This window comes from Polyodon spathula, chromosome 5, assembly GCF_017654505.1.
Source record: "Polyodon spathula isolate WHYD16114869_AA chromosome 5, ASM1765450v1, whole genome shotgun sequence".
NCBI lineage: Eukaryota > Metazoa > Chordata > Actinopteri > Acipenseriformes > Polyodontidae > Polyodon > Polyodon spathula.
The window spans coordinates 8,413,379-8,431,717 of record NC_054538.1 but is presented as its reverse complement, the minus strand read 5'-3'; the positions used below and the strand labels follow the sequence as shown (position 1 = coordinate 8,431,717).

The window sequence follows — 18,339 nt, the reverse complement described above, 5'->3', positions numbered from 1 at the left end:
TGTACAGCATGTTTTAACCACTGTGAAGTATTCTTTATTACTGAATATATTCCCTCTATACCGTATTGCTTGTTTCAAATGTACAAAGCAAACAGTCAATCCACCACGAAACCGTAGTAGTTAGAGAGACATCGCATGAGTCCACGTCACGGCTCAGTGAAGAGTCATGTGACAAGTGATGTTTTGTACTAACATTACAAGATGGCTGTTGGGGGAAAAAAGGAGTTCAAGTAATTGAAAAAATAAATAAATACATAAATAAATAAATAACCGTTCGCTAGGACGGACATAAATTGATTAAAAAAAAAAAGGTAAGGAAGGAATCTCCATTGCCCAGTAAGTTTTTTATCTTCCAATCAGAAGGTATACATTTTGATGATGATTTGCAGTAACCTGCAATGGAGCTTGCTCTACCCTATCGAACTGTCGCTTTTTGCAGGTGCGTTGGCAAAACAGCTGATGCGCTGTAAATTCGGAAAGTAAGGAAAGGAAACACAACATAACTACCCACTATATAACTGTGCCTTTATATACCCTGTCATGATATGTAGACGGGGTTGGTGGTGGTGTAAGGGTATTGGATTGGAATATAGTATAGCCTGCTATGATACAAAAAATGCACGGTTTCTTTCGATGCGAAAGGATGTCATTATATGTGTGAGGAGATATTGTTTATAATAACCACACACAAAACAGAGTCATTTAAGAGGACTTAATACATCGATGTATTCCTATTCTGTTTCAAAGGGAAACAGGTAAAACACATATATATATATATATTATAATAATATATATATATATATATATATATATATATATATATATATATATATATATATATATTATTATATTTGTTACACTTCTATGGAAATGGAAAGAAAATAAAGTTATTTAGAGGTTCCAGCCAACCTGTGTAAATCGGAGAAATATGTTGGTAACAAAACTGGTCTTTTGAAAATCGTATTGCATGTTTACCTGTAAAATGGTAGGACGCCTTCCAGTAATTTGTAAGACCAGTGCTTAAAACAAAAAATAAAAAAATAAATTGTACTCTGACCTTTATATTTATATCAATTCAAAAAAAAACAAAAAAACAACGTTATTTTACATCGAGCAGTCTTGCTCATTTTTACCCAAAGTTGGTTTTATGTGTTTCATTTACCCCAGACGGGTTAAATTGTAAACAAAAAGCTACCAGATGTTATAACTAAGGACGAGGGATACAGCAGTGTTTATGGTTTCGATTTATACCAGTTTATCCTGTTCACCATGTGACACCTAACCCCAGACAACAAACGAAAAACCGTCTGCACAGCCAATAGTTTCCAGAGGTTTTTTTTAGGTGATTTTTTTTAGATGATTCAAGAGGTGTCTGCGTTTTCGTCTTGTGATCAAAATTTGGTGATTTATATCAGTGCATGAAATGTGTTAATATTTACCAAAATATGCTGGATTTTTATTGTATTAAATGACATTGTTTTAAGTTATGTGCAGGCAGGCTGCACGTTAACGAATCAAGTTTAGTATCTGTTTAATGAACAGTGTTCAGGAGTGCAATGGATTGTCGTGTCTTTAAACCACAAAACACCTGTCACAGCTCTGTGTAATGTTGTACCTTTTATATACTTTCAATTATCAATATTTTTATTCTCAAGATAATAAACAATTGATAAATAACCCTTTATCCCTGCCCAAATTTAACATTTAGTTAAACGTTATTATGGATTCCTGGTACTGTATCAATGCAATATATCGGGATTCGGACATGAACTATAGGGTTTCTAATAAAACATTCCAGGCATTAGGCATACATATACTAAGCATTAGGTTTTGTAGAAAATGACAGTACTGTAGGTGGAAGATGATTTATCCTTATTCTAGTACTGTAACTGTGACACATTTCTTTAGACAAAGCTGCACATGTTGGAATCAGCGGACTAAGTCCTGATGGCTGTTGATCCGCAAGGAAGCCTGGCAGTGAATAATTACTTGGATTATCTGTCAGCCTTGCAGTGATTTAATAAAGGCTCATGGGGAGCAAGATGGCTATTGAAGGGCTCGAATTAAACATCGAATCTGCATCTCAATAGACATTGGGTGGGTTCTAAAGGTACACTCTCCTGTGTGTGCTTAAGCTGTATGCTTTTACAGTGTGACCTGTTTTTTTTTTTCTGTGCTGATGAGGCTGGGCGTAGCAGTCAGTGCCATCTCATCTATTATTTATAGGAGAAGGGCTGTTTGGCTGAAGCTGCTGAGGCAAGCTTGTTGATATTCTGTTTTTGTCTTTACACACAAAGGTAAGCTTGACACACTTTTTTTTTTTTTTTTTTTTTTATAACAATTACAAAACATAAATCAATACATTTTGTCTGCTTCATATCTGTAGTGAATGTGCTCAGAATAGAGAATGCTGCCTCTCAATGTACCTTCCAGTATAAATAATGTAATTACAGTTTCTTCTTTACAAATAATATACACATGTCAGTATATTATAAAGTATCTAACAACTATGTTTATATTCTCTCTTTTTTGTGTTTTTATTTATTTTTATGACATGCACTTTGTCGTTTATGTATGTATGTATGCATTGATTTTTAATTGAAAGCACATCTTTTTTTTTAATACATTATGGATTTGGCTATTGAGAAGCACTGCTGGTGATGGTTCTGGTAACTGTTTTGACAACAGAGCAGCATCTTATGATTGTTATTTTCTCTAAATGTTAAGTGGGAATTAACTTTTGTAATTTTTGTTTATTTTGCTCTGTTTGTTTATCTTAGTCTGCATTAGTTGCGGGTGTGTTAGGCAGCCTTTTAAATCTGGAATTGATTAGTAACTAATTCAAGCTTGAATGAATTTTGTAACCGGTTATTTTCATGCCAGCTTTTTGTTTTTGATTAAGTGAATAATTTAGGTTACAATATAGGATACAATAACCAACATTGTTGTATTGACATTGCGTAGGCTATTTTTTTCTATAGAAGTGTTTTTACTAGTACAGCTGAGCAGAGTGTTATTTTTGTGTGACTTGAAAAACAAATATATAAATTGCTGCCAAGCACACAATATAATATACGTTATTCTTTGTATTCATTTTCTGAAGTAAATGCAACAAGTATGCAATAAATGTTCGTTTTTGTCATTGACACTGGGAGGGTTTTGTTCTCGGTCGATCTGGCGCTTCATTGGCGCACTCTGTGTTCATGCTGTAGTGGGCGTGATAATGGTCCAGTCCACACGGGGTAAGAAAAGCGTTATGTCTGGTGTTTGTTATATATTTTTAATAAAATTCCATCGCTAAACAAAGGAACGAGGCAAAGCCACGTTTGGAATTATTTTGAGGAACCCGACGAATCATTCAAAATGAAAACGTTCAGAATTACTGTGGATGGAGTTACTGAATGCAGTAAAAAGCAACCCATAATAAACAGGACGCTCTAGATTTTGACTGAATATGTATAACACGATTTATATATATATTCAAAATTAATTCAGAGAACGCATAAGTGTAAATTAATTATGTATCGACTTTAATTTACCAGTACACTTTTAAGCAAGTAATTTGTTTAAAAATAAAAATAATAATATTAATTAATATCTGTTGTCCTTGATATCTATGTAATTTGTTAACGGAAGGGGATTTTTTAAAAATAAAACAAAACAAAACAAAAAAAGGATTTCTCATTTGTGGCACTGATCCCTGAACAGTAGCATTAATATAACAATATATTAGAAGCTGTGCATTTCATAGATTCTGTAACATATGTAAGCTGTGTTTTTTCTTTTTTTAAGTGCTCGTTTTGTTTTGTTCTTTGAATGTAATATGATGTCCAAAAAAAAAAGTTTAGTTTATTAACGTTGTCCCCACGGGACTATTTGCATTGTTTATCTGACCCTGCTGTGCCTTACATAGATTAAAATGATTTTTAATCATGTAGTTACCTCGTTACAATATTAAAACGTCATTTGCTTATTTAGGGGTTATTTGCTTGGAAAATACTAACCAGAGCTGTCAGCATACATCAGAATGTAATATATCTAATATATATTATATATATATATATATCCATATGGTTAAATTTTAACCGTTAAACGTTTAAACTCTTAACCTTGAGAATATGGATTATCGTATCGTTACAAGTATTTTACATGGCTATATTTAGATATAGATATATAGATACTATGTAGATAGTATTCTATCTATCTATCTATATCTATATCTATCTATCTATCTATCTATCTATCTATCTATCTATCTATCTATCTATCTATCTATCTATATATATATCTATATATATATATATATATATATATATATATATATATATATATATAATGTACACACAGGACCTATGGAAAGTCTGTAATTAAAATGCATTAAAAAAAAAAAAAAAGTTTCATTTATCTACAGATCCTACCCCACAACTTCCAAGTGAAAAAAATATTCTAGAAATTTGTAGAAAATTGATTAAAAATAAAAACTGAAATAGCTTGGCTGGATAAATGTCCACACCCCTTGTAATAGCTATTGTAAATTAGCTCAGGTGTAACTAATCGCCTTCAAAATCACACACCAAGTTAATTGGCCTCCACCTGTGTTAAATTATAGTGATTCACATGATTTCAGGATAAATTCAGCAGTTCCTATAGGTGAAAGGCACAGATCAGAGGAGGGTATAAAAAAAATATCAAAGGCCTTGAATATCCCTTGGAGCACGGTCAAGAAAATTATTAAGAAGTGGAAGGTGTATGGCCCCACCAAGACCCTGCCTAGTTCATGCCGTCCCTCCAAACTGGATGACTGAGCAAGAAGGAGACTGATCAGAGAGGCTACCAAGAGGCCAATGGCAACTTTGCAAGAGCTACAGGCTTTTATGGCCAAACGTGTTTGAAGTATGCAAAAAAATATAGGACATTCTGTAGCCATGTGGCCAAAAAAGATTTGTGGTCTGACAAAACTAAAATGGAACTCTGGCCTAAATGGAAATCGTTATGTTTGGCACAAACCCAACACAGCGCATCACCCAAAGAACACCATCCCTACTGTGGTGGCAGCATGTTTCTCATCGGCAGGGACTGAGGCACTTGTCAGGATATAAGGGAAAATGAACGGAGCAAAGTACAGAGAAGTCCTTGAGAAAAACCTACTGCCCTCTGCAAGAAAGCTGAAACTGGGACGGAAGTTCACATTTCAGCATGACAATGACCCAAAGGACACAGCCAAAACTACTCTGGAGTGGCTAGGGAATAAAAAGGTAAATGTCCTTGAGTGGCCCAGTCAGAGACCCGACCTACATCCAATCGAAAATTTGTGACATAACTTGAAGATTGCTGTCCATCAATGCTCGCTCCCCAAGGAACTTGACAGCTTGAACAGTTATGTAAAGAAGAATGGAACTTGACAGCTTGAACAGTTCTGTAAAGAAAAATGGTCAAATATTGCCAAATCTAGATGTGCAAAGTTGGTAGAGACCTATTCCAACAGACTCACAGCTGTAACTGTTGCCAAAGGTGCTTCCACCAAGTATTAACTCAGGGGGGTGAAGACTTACCCAATTATGATGTTTCAGTTTGGTATTTTTAATATTAATTTTTTTCTCAATAAAAACTTTTTTTCTGTTTAACAGTGTGGAGTATGGTGTGTAGATAAGTGGAAATCCTCATTTAAATGCATGAAACTTGAAAAAATTAGAAAATAGTTCAAGGGAGTGTAGACCTTCTATAGGCACGTGTGTGTGTGTGTGTGTGTGTATATATATATATATATATATATATATATATATATATATATATATATATTATCATATATATTAATAGGTGTCCCTGTGATACAACTTTATAGGTGGATGACGTACTTCCGTAGCTTCTCCACAGGGACACTAAGATGTTGAAATAATGACTGCATGAAGGATGACATGCTCTCAGTTGACTGACCGCAGCTAAATATAAAACCTTGTTCATTCGGTCATCGTGCTTCCAGTTTTTTCTAGACTGAAAATTCACTGGTGATCAATGGTTATGTTTAGATTTGATGTTAACTGTACTTGAGATTACTCACTAGAAACTTTTAAAGTTGTACTGTATTTTCATGGGCTTTCACTGTTATTGTGTAGTTGTAGTGCTGGTGGAACAGACAGTAAAGACGCGCTGCTACAGTGTACTGCACTCAGTAATACAGCGTTCTGGCCTTAAAAATTAAAAATTAGCTTTGAATCACTGTTATTATAGCCTGTAGAGCCCCACAGCCCAAATTACAATTACTGTACCAGCAGTCATGAAACGTAATGAAGACAGACATGCTGTATTCTGAATTGAGTCCTATTACTGTAGAACCAGATTAACAGTCCAACCTGATGGGTCTCTTTGAGGACAGTGAGGCACTTACTTTGGAGTAGTCCAGAAAACGTGTGGAGAGTCTTCCCAATAGATCTGAAAAAAAACAAAGTATTACAGTAGCGATATCCCACTTCCAGACTGTGATGATATATATATATATATATATATATATATATATATATATATATATATATATATATATATATATATATATATATATATATTTTTTTTTTTTTTTTTTTCGGGGGGGGGGGGGGGGGGGGGGGGGGGGGTAAAGTAAAAAGCATCTTAAGGATTTTTTACTTGAGAAAGTCCTATAAAAATGAACTCATATGGGTTAAATAAATAAGCATATGGGTTCTGTGTCGTGGTATCTCTTATTTTGGTCAGAAGAATCACGTTGGTTGAATGTGCAGTCTTTGCAGTTAATAGTGCTGATTTGTTTAGGATTGTTTTTTTTTTTGGCAAATGAGTAATCAGCAACCTGCTGTAAGTTATTCATTAGTATGACTGATGAGCAGTTTTGGGAATTTAATACATTTCTGGTGCTGTAGATAGCAGGAGCGTGCATGCCTCAGCATTTCAGAGATATATTTTGAACACTTGAAGTTCAAGCCTGGATGATCAACTTCCATTCTACTTTCATCCAAGCGATCTCCTGGACTGGGCTTTGAGATTCTATAGCATTGTCACAGTAGTAGTGTCATAAAAAAATCATTACATTTATGGAAAGCATTATTACATTTTCCATTTAAATCCCCTTAACCATGATTTCCAAACACCTACTGTAGACATTTTCTATCATTTTCCAAACTTTTCTTTACCTGCTTTCAGTAGTATTGTATAAGAAAACAGCTGGTTACTACACATTCCTGAGTAGATTTACAGTAGAAAGAAGTCATTAGGTTATGTAAACTATATTAATTGCAGTTGGGAATACTGTAGCATAGCTCCTCAATTGAACTGTGTAAATAACTAGGCCTATATCTATTTCACCAGCTTTTGATTTTTATGAATATATTTCAAGCAGAAAGTGGAATATTTATCTTGATATACTAGCCCATGAAAATGAAAAATACATTAAACCTCTACAGTAGGTCAATATTTTTTCATGCAATATAATTTTTGTATAAAAAAAGACCTGGAAGAAGAAGAATTTCACTACTGTACAGTACAGTAAGTAGTATTTTGCAGTGTGCTTAAACGTGTCATTGCCATAATATGTTATAATCCCAGAAACGGTTTAGGCGTAATAGATGGTTTAGGAATCCTTCAAATGCAGAGTACACCTCTAATTTAAGAAAGCCCACTGCTAAGGCAAATGTTCTAATACAGTGCTGGCTCTCTTTCAGCTGTTCTATTTCAGGCAGAAATAAGCTTGCACTTCATTTGTACTTTTTAAATGTATGTTCTTATTTATGTTCCAGACTTATTAAAACTGCCCTTGATATACAGGAGAGATAGATTGTAGTTTTGTAAAAAATTATAAAAAAAAGACTTCATGTGCAGGGTTACATATCTTGCTTTGCTTTTTAAAATCATTCCTATCTGATACCAAACTACTAGTAAAATAAGTTCAGATACAGTATATTGGTTTTTCAGAATAGTTATATTTGTATCTGAATCACTATTTCCAGTTGGGGGGGGGGGGGGGGGGGGGGAATCATAATCTGCTGCAGGTGTGCAGTTGTGACACAAATAATAATAATAATATTAATCTGAGCAATGCCTAGCTTATTTATGCGTTATCACCCTTTACTGTAGTCACTAATTTAATTAACACTGAAACCAAATTCTTTTTTATTTTTTGTAAAATAATTAGTAGCAAAACTTGAAGGAAAGGCTAGTGAAGCAGCCCAGTGGCAGCGTGTTTAGGTTTAAAGGGAAAGGGCTCTCGGTTGTTGCTGGGATCACAGAGTGTGTCTGATAGAGTGTTGTGCCTTTGCTGTGCCAGGTGGTCTGAGCACGCTGGATCCCGAGGGCTCCCTGGAGATGGCGAGCCTGGTGACTTGGAGCCTGCTCAGCTCCGTGGAGGAGGAGAACATGGCTGAGATCAGGGCCTTTCTGGAGAAGTGCAAGGAGGTGGATGAAAGAAATGAGGTAGGGATGGGTTCATAACGGGAAAGCATTTCAGTGAGCCTGTTTACACTGGGCAGTTGATTTGCTGGGGTTTATGTTAAAAATAAACCTGTACAGGATATCATTTGGCAGGTTGGTTTCCGTGAAAGACTTGCAATGTAAGTCTAAAAAAACACCTCAGTTACTAATGCACAGCCCTAATAGTCTTTTTTTTTAAGTTAAGGTATTAGGCTACTTTTTAATTGATTTTTTATTTGCAGTTTTGTTTTTATGACCGTTTTGTTTTGCAGGGTGGACAGACCCCTCTAATGTTAGCAGCAGAGCGAGGCAATCTGGACATTGTTCAGGAGCTGTTGAAGAAAGGAGCGAACATCAACCTTGAAGATTTTGTTAGTATTACTCTCCATACACTTCTAGGGCAGGGTTTCTTAAAATGCAATTACCACAGTAAAATGTGTGCAGAAAGTTCAGCTTAAATTTAAATAGGTTATGATCGGGTTAATATTAGGCTATTTTTTAAATGTCAATGTACATATATAACTACCGTCAAAATTACCCACTATAGAGTATTGCATCTCCACAAAAAAAAATAAAAAAAAATATTAATGAAATATATTCCCTTTATGTACCTGTTTTTACTAGCGGTACCTTCTCTTACAGTTAACTGCAGCACAGATGTGATAACATGTACGATATATAAAACCATATTAAACAAACATATGTATCCAATGATTAGATTTATTTCTGAAAACATCTAAGAACAGAAGAACAGCTTACACAATTTTACAGATATGTAGCAACACCAAACTATAGGTAACACTAAAAGCAAAATATCTCAGTTTTTTTTTTTTTTTTACACACACAGAAAGAAAAACTTTACTGTACAGTACATTCAAAGTAGTTCACAAATTCCCCCAAAACAATGAATAAGATACTTTTTAACTTTTTTAAAACTTATATAATGTAATAAATTAACATTACAAATAATTAATCTACATATTACTTTTATGTAACTTTAACCAAATTAAACTAAATATGTTTAGGAGTTATTACCATAAATGTAATTTGTGCACCATATTATCAGTTTACTATACTAATGTTTGATCATGCCAGGAAATAAACATCAACCTTTATTGCAAATTAGTTCCATTCAGCTGTTTTGGAGTAGTACTGCAATTCCTCATTTTATTCATTGTATCCCAGAAATGCCTCTGGATTTATTGAAATAAACACAATAAATCCATTGTCAGTTGTAAATATGCAATCAGAAACTGTTGCATAATTTCCAACATGCTTACCTTGAAAGGAATGAAATCTGCCTTGTGTAACACAATCCACTTGCAGCGAGGAATCAAAACAGAGAACAAAATAACGAGCAACTAAGTGTTGCACCTTTAATTTCACCTGAGTGTTGAACATGTCAGAATCTGACATAACGATGGGTGTATGCTACCACAGCATGCTTTAGTCTAGCATACACATACACACACTCACCAGAGCAGTGCAGAGATTAATGTGTCTTCGACACTTCGTTTTGCTCAAGGACCGTGCTTTTTACAACTTTTAACTTTTAAATGAGTACCTGGTATGACCATGTGGTAGGAAAATGCTAATTTTACTTTAAAGGTACATTTACTGGCATGTATCTTTTAGGTAAAATTATTAAGTATATGGTTTTTTTTTTTTTTTAAATGCAGGATAACTGGACAGCCCTCATTTCAGCATCAAAGGAAGGTCACGTTGACGTTGTGAAGGAACTGCTCAGAAACAATGCTAGCTTGGAGCACAGGGATTCGGTGAGTAAGTTAGTTTTCTTTCAGTTGGAAAAAGTACATTAAGTTTTTTATTTACACTTTAATTCCTTTATTAATATACAACTATTTAGTTTCTATATGCATTTGTTTTGTTTCCCTCATATATACATGTGTGCCTGCCACATAATTTAGTATTTTTGTGATGTAGTGCAGTCTTTCTCTTGGCACTATGGCTGTGTAATGGTGTTATTCAAGATAATCTGTTTGATGGTTTATAAAGCTCCTTCAAAAGTAATAATACATGTTTTAGTTTATCTGTTTGTTTTAATTTAGTCTGCTTTATTTGAATTACTTGGTATGTGTGTCCCTGTACAATATGTTGCACTTAATTTGTTTACATGTTATATATCAAGAGAACTGCTTCTCCATTCTGATGATACTAGGCTATTAAGAGTTTCAGAGTCTGGGGATATAGGGAGGAAACTGCTTGTATGTACATTTCACTGTGGAGATGAAAAGGGCTTCTTGGCATCAAGAAGTTCATGAGCAAGCATTGACACTAATTGATGTGTTGCCCCTTAAGCCACATTGGTGCCTGTATGTCTGGATGATGAGGGTTTTTCGTTAGACAATAATAATGCAGCAATAATAATAATTATCATAATAATAAGCAAAACATGTTTTCATGGCTCCTAATATTTTCCAACATCTGTTTTTGTAAGACCCAAATGTGTAAAACATCACCAAAGAGTTTACTTCAATGTTACTCAGTAACATTACTGCATCACTTTCTCAGGGTCTACTGAAATGGATAAAAATGCAAAACCAAAATGCTTATTTAAAAAGTACTACATTGAGTGGTTATGTAAACCAATCAATTGCTTTTTTTAATGAAAGTTTGTATTTGTAAATGGAGTTCATAAAAGGATGTGAAAGACTTAAGAATGAAGAATGCAAAATGAATCCCTGTCACAAAAAGTAATTTGTGTTTAGAAGGAACTATCTAATTAACATGTTGTGCCATATTCATTTGACTCATACTTGTTTAGGTTAATTAATGTATTTACCATATATAATGTATGTTGATGTGATAGCACTGACTATGTGATTTTAGCCACATTGTGTGTTCTTTCTGTCTTATCCATATCTCCAGTGTAAGGATTGAAATAAGACTCCTATTGCCTAGCAGTTTCACCCATTCCAGGTTTTAATATGAACTTCATTAGCTATAGTGTATAAAGCTCACATGTGTCTTATTATACTGCTATGCAATGGAATTCTTATTATAACTCCTGCCAATGACACTGTCTGTAAAGATTTTTTTTTTCCTGACATTAACAAGGTTTTCCAGTGCACTTGTATCTTATTCGTGTGTTTCCTTCTGCAGGGAGGATGGACTGCCCTTATGTGGGCAGCATACAAAGGGCGCACAGAGGTGACAAGCATGTTGCTTGAAAAAGGTTCAAACCCAAACATCACTGGACAAGTAAGCAGTAGAAAACCGTGTGAATTCTATGTGTAAAAGTGCTTACCGTGTCTAACTGTGCTTAACGTTAGAGGTTAAGAAAATGGAACTTGAGAAGGTGTTGGCAAGCCAATGAGGTTTGACTGCAGACAATAAGAGTGAATATATTTAATGAATAAGCAGACATAATCCATTCATGCACAACTATTAGAAAATAGTTTTTTTATTTATGAAATGCTAGTAACCAGTATAAGAGACCTCTTACGTCCAAAAAATAATGAAATCAAAACAGTTTTTCCATTGTTTGTCTACGCTGGTACACAGATTTTTTTTTTTTTTTTTTTTTACCCCCAATCTCAACAGTACAGCGTTTACCCTATCATCTGGGCAGCTGGACGAGGGCATGCAGAAATTGTGCATCTTTTACTTGAACATGGTGCCAAAGTGAACTGCTCTGACAAGGTAAGTAATCAATGCAAATGGTGCAAATGAAAATGAATAAAAAAGAATGCATGGCTGGACATACTGGTATATAAGATAAGTTGTCTTGCCTATGTAACCTGCAGTTTGGAGTGGTGTTATCGTTTCGAGATTTGTAATGTTCAGTATGAGGTCAGCAGTGTTGAGAGGTCATATAAAGCTGGGCTGATGGATATGATTAAAATTGTTTATTTTTGTATTTCGTGTGTTCTTGAAGAAACAAAGTAGGGAGGTTCTTTACTTGTTTTTCTGTTTTTCTCCTTTCAAAGTACGGCACAACCCCCTTAATCTGGGCTGCTAGGAAGGGCCATTATGACAGTGTTAAGCACCTGCTGGAGAACGGAGCAGATGTGGATCAAGAAGGAGCAGTAAGACGTTATAATATAAAACAGTCCCTGTCTGACCCAAAACAGATGAATTAATTTGATACATTTAATACAAGATTTAAGAGTTAAGAACGCTGTCATGGTTCAGTTCAATTTCTGGTGGACATTTGTCATTTTTTAATTTGTGTACAATTTAAAAGTGTAACCCATATAGCAAGATGTTTCTGAAAAATTGTGATTTGTACATTTCTGAGCCTGTCCCTTCAATCGATCCTCATTGTGGCTGTTGGCCAGTTATTATTATTATTATGTTTTAACATAGTGTACTGCCAGTTTCTGCATTGAGGAGATTATATAGCTCACAGAGCACCGTGATGCAGGTCTGAAATATCATGTTAATGGTGACACTGTTGTACCAGCTAAACAGGAGATGTGTTTCACACCCTTTTAAGGCCACATGGGTACTTTAACCTTCTGAGTTTTAAAAAGTCACTTGGATTAGATCACTAAATTTGAATATTATATGCAAAGTGATTCTAGCAACAACAATAATACATTAGTATGTGTACTGGTGCTATTTCTCCCTGCGCTCTCAAAGGCCTTTTACACGATGATAAAACTGATTGACGGGTGCTGTCAGATTGTGTGGACAGAGAAACAGCAGCCACAGACATGCTTTTTGCCAGGATATAAGTAGGCTGGTGACCAACCTCCCTATTATGAAGTGATTGTGTTTTTATAGCTGACCACGTTTCTTATTATACTTCAAAATCTACATAATATATTCTGTAGGTAGTAATCTGTGTATCTGTCTGATTTAAGTATTTCATCCAATTTCATCATATTTGCTGACATTTTTTAATCAAACTTTAAAGTGGTAAGATCCTTACTGGATGTGTTACATGACATCAGTTGTGAAATGTGGGTTAATAAGCATCATTAGCTGTCTTCATCTCACATTAACTCTTTGTGGTGGGCTCCCCCGGTAACTGGAGCAAATCACAATAAACCTAGTAATGTTTCTTGATGGGCATACTCACCTTTCACTTAAAAAAAAAAAAAAAAACCTTTCAAAACTACCAGTATAAAGAAAGTTTCAGAAATAGTGAACAACCAAAAATCTTTTTTTATTCAACTTGTTGCTATTTCAGTTAAATATGTTGCTTATTTTTAATCTCTAAAAGCTCCAAGACAATGTATTTATTTGCTGCTTCCTTTATTTTTTTGCAAGCACTCTATGACAGCCTTGATCGTGGCAGTGAAGAGTGGATGTATTGATGTGGTAAAAGAACTTCTGAAGAGGAATCCCAACGTCAACATGACTGATAAAGATGGAAACACAGCCCTGATGATCGCTGCCAAGGAAGGCCACACTGAGATTGTCCAGGATCTTTTGGATGCTGGGGCCTATGTTAACATCCCAGACAGGGTAGGTATTTCAAATGGGATATTTTGCATTTTAAATAACAATAGTTAGTGCCCTATTTTATAACAAGCACATTTCAATGGAAGACTACTTATTTAGAAGTTGGAAATGGCTGTGGTTGTATTATAGCCTTTAAATATTTTACCCAGTATTATTCAAATTTTGCTGGTATTGGCAGCTTTATATTAAACTAGTTAACTTATTTAAACATGTTTACACAAGTTTGACGGGAGACCAGATATTTTGTCCAGCGAGACACAGTTTGAGAGTATTGCTGACGACCCTGCTCCCCCTCTCTTTCAGAGTGGAGACACAGTACTGATTGGAGCTGTCAGAGGTGGTCATGTGGAGATTGTCAGAGCCTTGCTTCAAAAGTATGCTGACATAGACATCCGAGGACAGGTAATGGGATTGCTTTTTTGATAGAATTCTGCAGTTTTTTATGTTTGTTTTTGTTTAACATGAGTAGTCCTTGTATTTCAGTATAGTAACTGTTCCTTTCCTTATTGCACTGCGTAGGATAACAAGACGGCTGTGTACTGGGCAGTAGAGAAAGGAAATGCCACTATGGTGAGGGATATCTTGCAGTGCAATCCAGATACTGAAACCTACACCAAGGTATGGCTGTACAGTTATTTTCTAAATATTTATTACAAATTTCTCTTAAGGTGGGAATCAAAAGAGCAACACATGCCAGTGTGGCTATCAGGATATTCTTATTTAAATGATTTATTTTCAGGGTGGTGAAACCCCTCTTATTAAGGCTACGAAGATGAGAAACATTGAGATTGTTGAACTTTTGCTGGATAAAGGAGCCAAAGTGTCTGCAGTAGACAAGGTATACAACATTTTTTTAAACATCTGTTCTTTATATTGGAAATCGAAAGTTAATACATTGGTCCCTCGCTATAACATGGGTCTCGGGGGGGCACACAGTGAGCGTTATAACGAAGAGCGTTATAAATGGGATGGGGTGGGGGGTGCCGCCAGACACATAACAACACGCATCTGACTAAAATACAAAATAAAATAACTCCCTCTCTATAATGAATATATAGTGAAGCAGAAACGTAACTTTCCTTCAATTAACCGTGCATAAAGCACCATGTAATCTACGTTATATTTTTTACAAAAAAAGGTAACAAAAGGTAACATTTTAATCATTTTATCAGGAATCATTTTAATTAGCAGTTTTTAAACTGTAAATAGCCTGGCTAAACGCGGTAGGGAGTTAAGTTCGAAGCGACAGAAAAGCAAACCAAGTGCGAGAAGGAGAGCGGGTCGGGCGAGGGGAAGAGGGAATGAGCTCATCCCAGGTTCGGCTGCCGGGGTGTGACTGAAGCGTCTCGTCTCCCGGAGTAAGCTGCAGCTCCTCTCACAGTAAAAAAGTAAATACATTAGGAAAGATAACCATGTAATAGGCCTAATATTTATTTAGTTATAAAACAAATGCTGAGTAAGATGTCTGTGTTATAAAGTGCCAGCGCAGCTTTTCTTCAGTTCATATACTGTATCAAAAGGGAGAGACAGAAACGGAAGTTGGACTGAGAAGTTGTTTACAGTTTGAACAACACTGTTACTGTATTTACTGTAGAAATATTGCATGTATCACTAGTATACGGAACTGGGGCACATGCTGTAGGAGCGTGTTGCAAAATGGTAATTAGTAGAGCAGGTGAAGTGCAGGTGCAATAATCCAACCAGAAAAGACAGACAACAAAGTACGGGTTTAATGGTTTCTGTTTTATTTGTAATCCAAATGGTCTGATGACCCAACAGTAAATAATAGGAGGACTGGCAATACACAGCGATGTGATTTGCGCAGGGAATAATGATGGGTTGCAGTCTCGTAAACAATAATAAACAATAGTCCAGTACACACACACAAGATACAAACACTGTTACCAGGTCAAAGTGTGTGCTGTAGTGCTCGCTGTGAAGTACAATTTATCTGTGATACAGTGTGCAGGGTTGTCCGGGTTTAGTGCTCGCCATGTATCAGTCCTTTCCATTCTTAGCATAACCATCACAAGGAATGTCCCCTTTATATACCGTCAACCATGACCCCTTGGTTAACGGTGCACCCGCTCCTCCAGTCCACGGATGCCACACCATTAAACTTCTGGGTCAATGAGTTTGTGTACTGTAGCTCAGTCCCCTTTCTAGATGGCCGACTTTCGCCTAACCCTGGGAAGGAACTGTTGGGCCATCCAGTCCAGGGTACTCTGTTCCCTTTACACAGCGCCCTCGCAGATCGGGAAGGAGATATAACACCAAGAATCATTCGATCTCTGTCACAGAGCGTTATATCCAAAGTGCATTAGAATCGAGATCGTTATAGCGAGTGAGCACTGTACCATCAAGCTTATAAACGTATCTCTCAATAACTGTTTGTTATCTATGTTGATTTTCTTGCAGAAGGGAGATACCCCGCTACACATTGCAATTCGTGGCAGGAGCAGAAAACTGGCTGAGCTGCTTCTGAGAAATCCAAAGGATGGTCGTCTGCTTTACCGTCCCAACAAAGCTGGAGAAACTCCTTACAACATAGACTGCAGTCATCAGAAGAGCATTTTAACTCAGATATTTGGAGCTAGTAAGTTTACAGTGTATATATTTCCATTTTTGCTTTTGATTTGGGTCTATATCTTATTAGTCCCTCCAGAAAAATGTTATTCCGCGATCATGGAAAAACCACAGAATTAGCCCCTGCTTGTGGAGATTTCTATGTATAGCAAAAAAAAAAAAAAAAAAAAATCTTCAGTGGTACGTACTAATGATATTATATTTGCGTACAACATCAAATAAGTAAAATAAAATGGCTTGGATAAATTAAACTCAAGATCACATCACTGTGCAATCACCTCCTGAAGATCAAAGTGCATCTAGGTTAACAGCTTAACATAAATAAGTAATACAAAAAAAACAACCTCTCACCACCATACTATACTGGCACTTAAGGACTTCAGGCCACATAGGTATTCAGCATGTTTATATTTTTTTATAGCCTAACACTAACAGAAATTAAATGAAAATGAAATGAAAGAATTGTACATAACTACAGGCAAACTGCGATCTTTACCAGCACCGGGTCATGGCCAATATCGAGGCCTGCCGATCGTATGGAACCAAACAGTCTTTATCAAGCAGGATACCCCTTCACCGTGTGCATAACTGTACCTTGTTAAACTAATTACCTGGATATTTTGGTTTAGTACGCTTCAATTGGGACTAACTTTGTTCAGTTCAATGGGATTTTCTAATCGTAATGTCTAAGGCAGAGTGGATTAAACCACTTTCGTGTTACAGGTAACCCATTGATTTTCTTGCTGTTCTAACAGTCGTGTTCACTGTGCTTTACCAGGGCACCTCTCTCCGAGCGAGTCTGATGGGGACTTGCTTGGCTATGATCTGTACAGCAGTGCTCTGGCAGATATTCTGAGTGAACCCACCATGCAGCCGCCCATCTGTGTTGGACTGTACGCGCAGTGGGGGAGTGGAAAATCTTTCCTCCTCAAGAAGCTGGAAGGTTTGCAAAATTAAATATCTGTAGCTAATTTTAAAATACTGATTTGAATCCCTAACTTATACAAACTCTTTTCTTTTTCAAATAAACGTATCTACAGATACTACTTCCAGAAAATGTTCATAAAACACAATTTCATAAAATGATAACCAAACAAACAGAACGTGGGTAAAGATCTTACAATGTACTCCCTTAGATGAGATGAAGACCTTTGCTGGGCAGCAGACTGAGCCTCTGTTCCAGTTTTCCTGGCTGGTGGTGTTCCTGACCCTGCTTCTCTGTGGAGCTGTCGGACTGCTGCTGGCCTTTGTGATGGATCCAAAGCTCGGAATCGCTGTTGGACTGAGTTTGCTTGCAGTCACGTATATATCTTTTGGTAAGTATATACCAAAAGTATAATCATTTTTGATGAGGTCTCCTTTCTTATATAATACAATCTATTATATGGATGAGAACCTTTTTTATTTTGTAATGACAGATAAATACATCTTCATCGAACTTAATCTGCGTAGGCCAGACATCACTGATTATGTTCTTGTAATGCAGTGCAATGCTGCAGTAGAGAAGACAGTAATATCTATTGAACACTAGATGGTGCTCTAGTACAATTTTTCCTAAGAAATTTCACTGGACATATTTTTTTTCAGGGGCTATACACAAATTGCACTGTGTTTAGTTGAAGCACAGAGCTGAAAATAATTCCAGCAAATGTTACTTGGTATGTAAACAAATGAGTGTAATTTTGTAGGTTTTAGATTTTCCTATATAAAAGACCTTTATTGACATTTTACACACGCCAGGAACACCTCATTAAGTTCACTCAGCCAGCTTGTTTTCAAGAGGGACACGTAAAAGTGTAATTATTTTTTTTCCAAGCTACAGGTATTTATTTTTTCTATAGTGAGGTGTTTTTGTTTCACCCTGTACATTAATGACTTGATTTCATT

The 18,339-nt window shown here is 35.8% G+C and overlaps 1 protein-coding gene across 3 annotated transcripts in view; it reads left to right on the top strand.

Moving 5' to 3' along the window:
• The first annotated feature begins 270 nt into the window (after positions 1-270).
• LOC121315508 (kinase D-interacting substrate of 220 kDa-like) overlaps positions 271-18,339 on the top strand; it is a 64,005-nt gene continuing 45,936 nt past the window's right edge. Inside the window, exons 1-14 of one of the 3 annotated variants that reach the window (XM_041249653.1) lie at positions 271-311; positions 8,291-8,436; positions 8,706-8,804; positions 10,113-10,211; positions 11,557-11,655; positions 11,998-12,096; positions 12,384-12,482; positions 13,672-13,869; positions 14,170-14,268; positions 14,386-14,484; positions 14,606-14,704; positions 16,285-16,462; positions 17,231-17,395; positions 17,589-17,768. In XM_041249653.1, coding sequence (XP_041105587.1) covers positions 8,329-8,436; positions 8,706-8,804; positions 10,113-10,211; positions 11,557-11,655; positions 11,998-12,096; positions 12,384-12,482; positions 13,672-13,869; positions 14,170-14,268; positions 14,386-14,484; positions 14,606-14,704; positions 16,285-16,462; positions 17,231-17,395; positions 17,589-17,768 — 1,621 coding nt within the window. In that variant the 5' untranslated portion in view covers positions 271-311; positions 8,291-8,328. Of the gene's footprint in view, positions 312-2,079; positions 2,298-8,290; positions 8,437-8,705; positions 8,805-10,112; positions 10,212-11,556; positions 11,656-11,997; positions 12,097-12,383; positions 12,483-13,671; positions 13,870-14,169; positions 14,269-14,385; positions 14,485-14,605; positions 14,705-16,284; positions 16,463-17,230; positions 17,396-17,588; positions 17,769-18,339 lie in introns of those variants that run through there. The other 2 variants (XM_041249654.1, XM_041249652.1) reach the window with 2 other exon arrangements.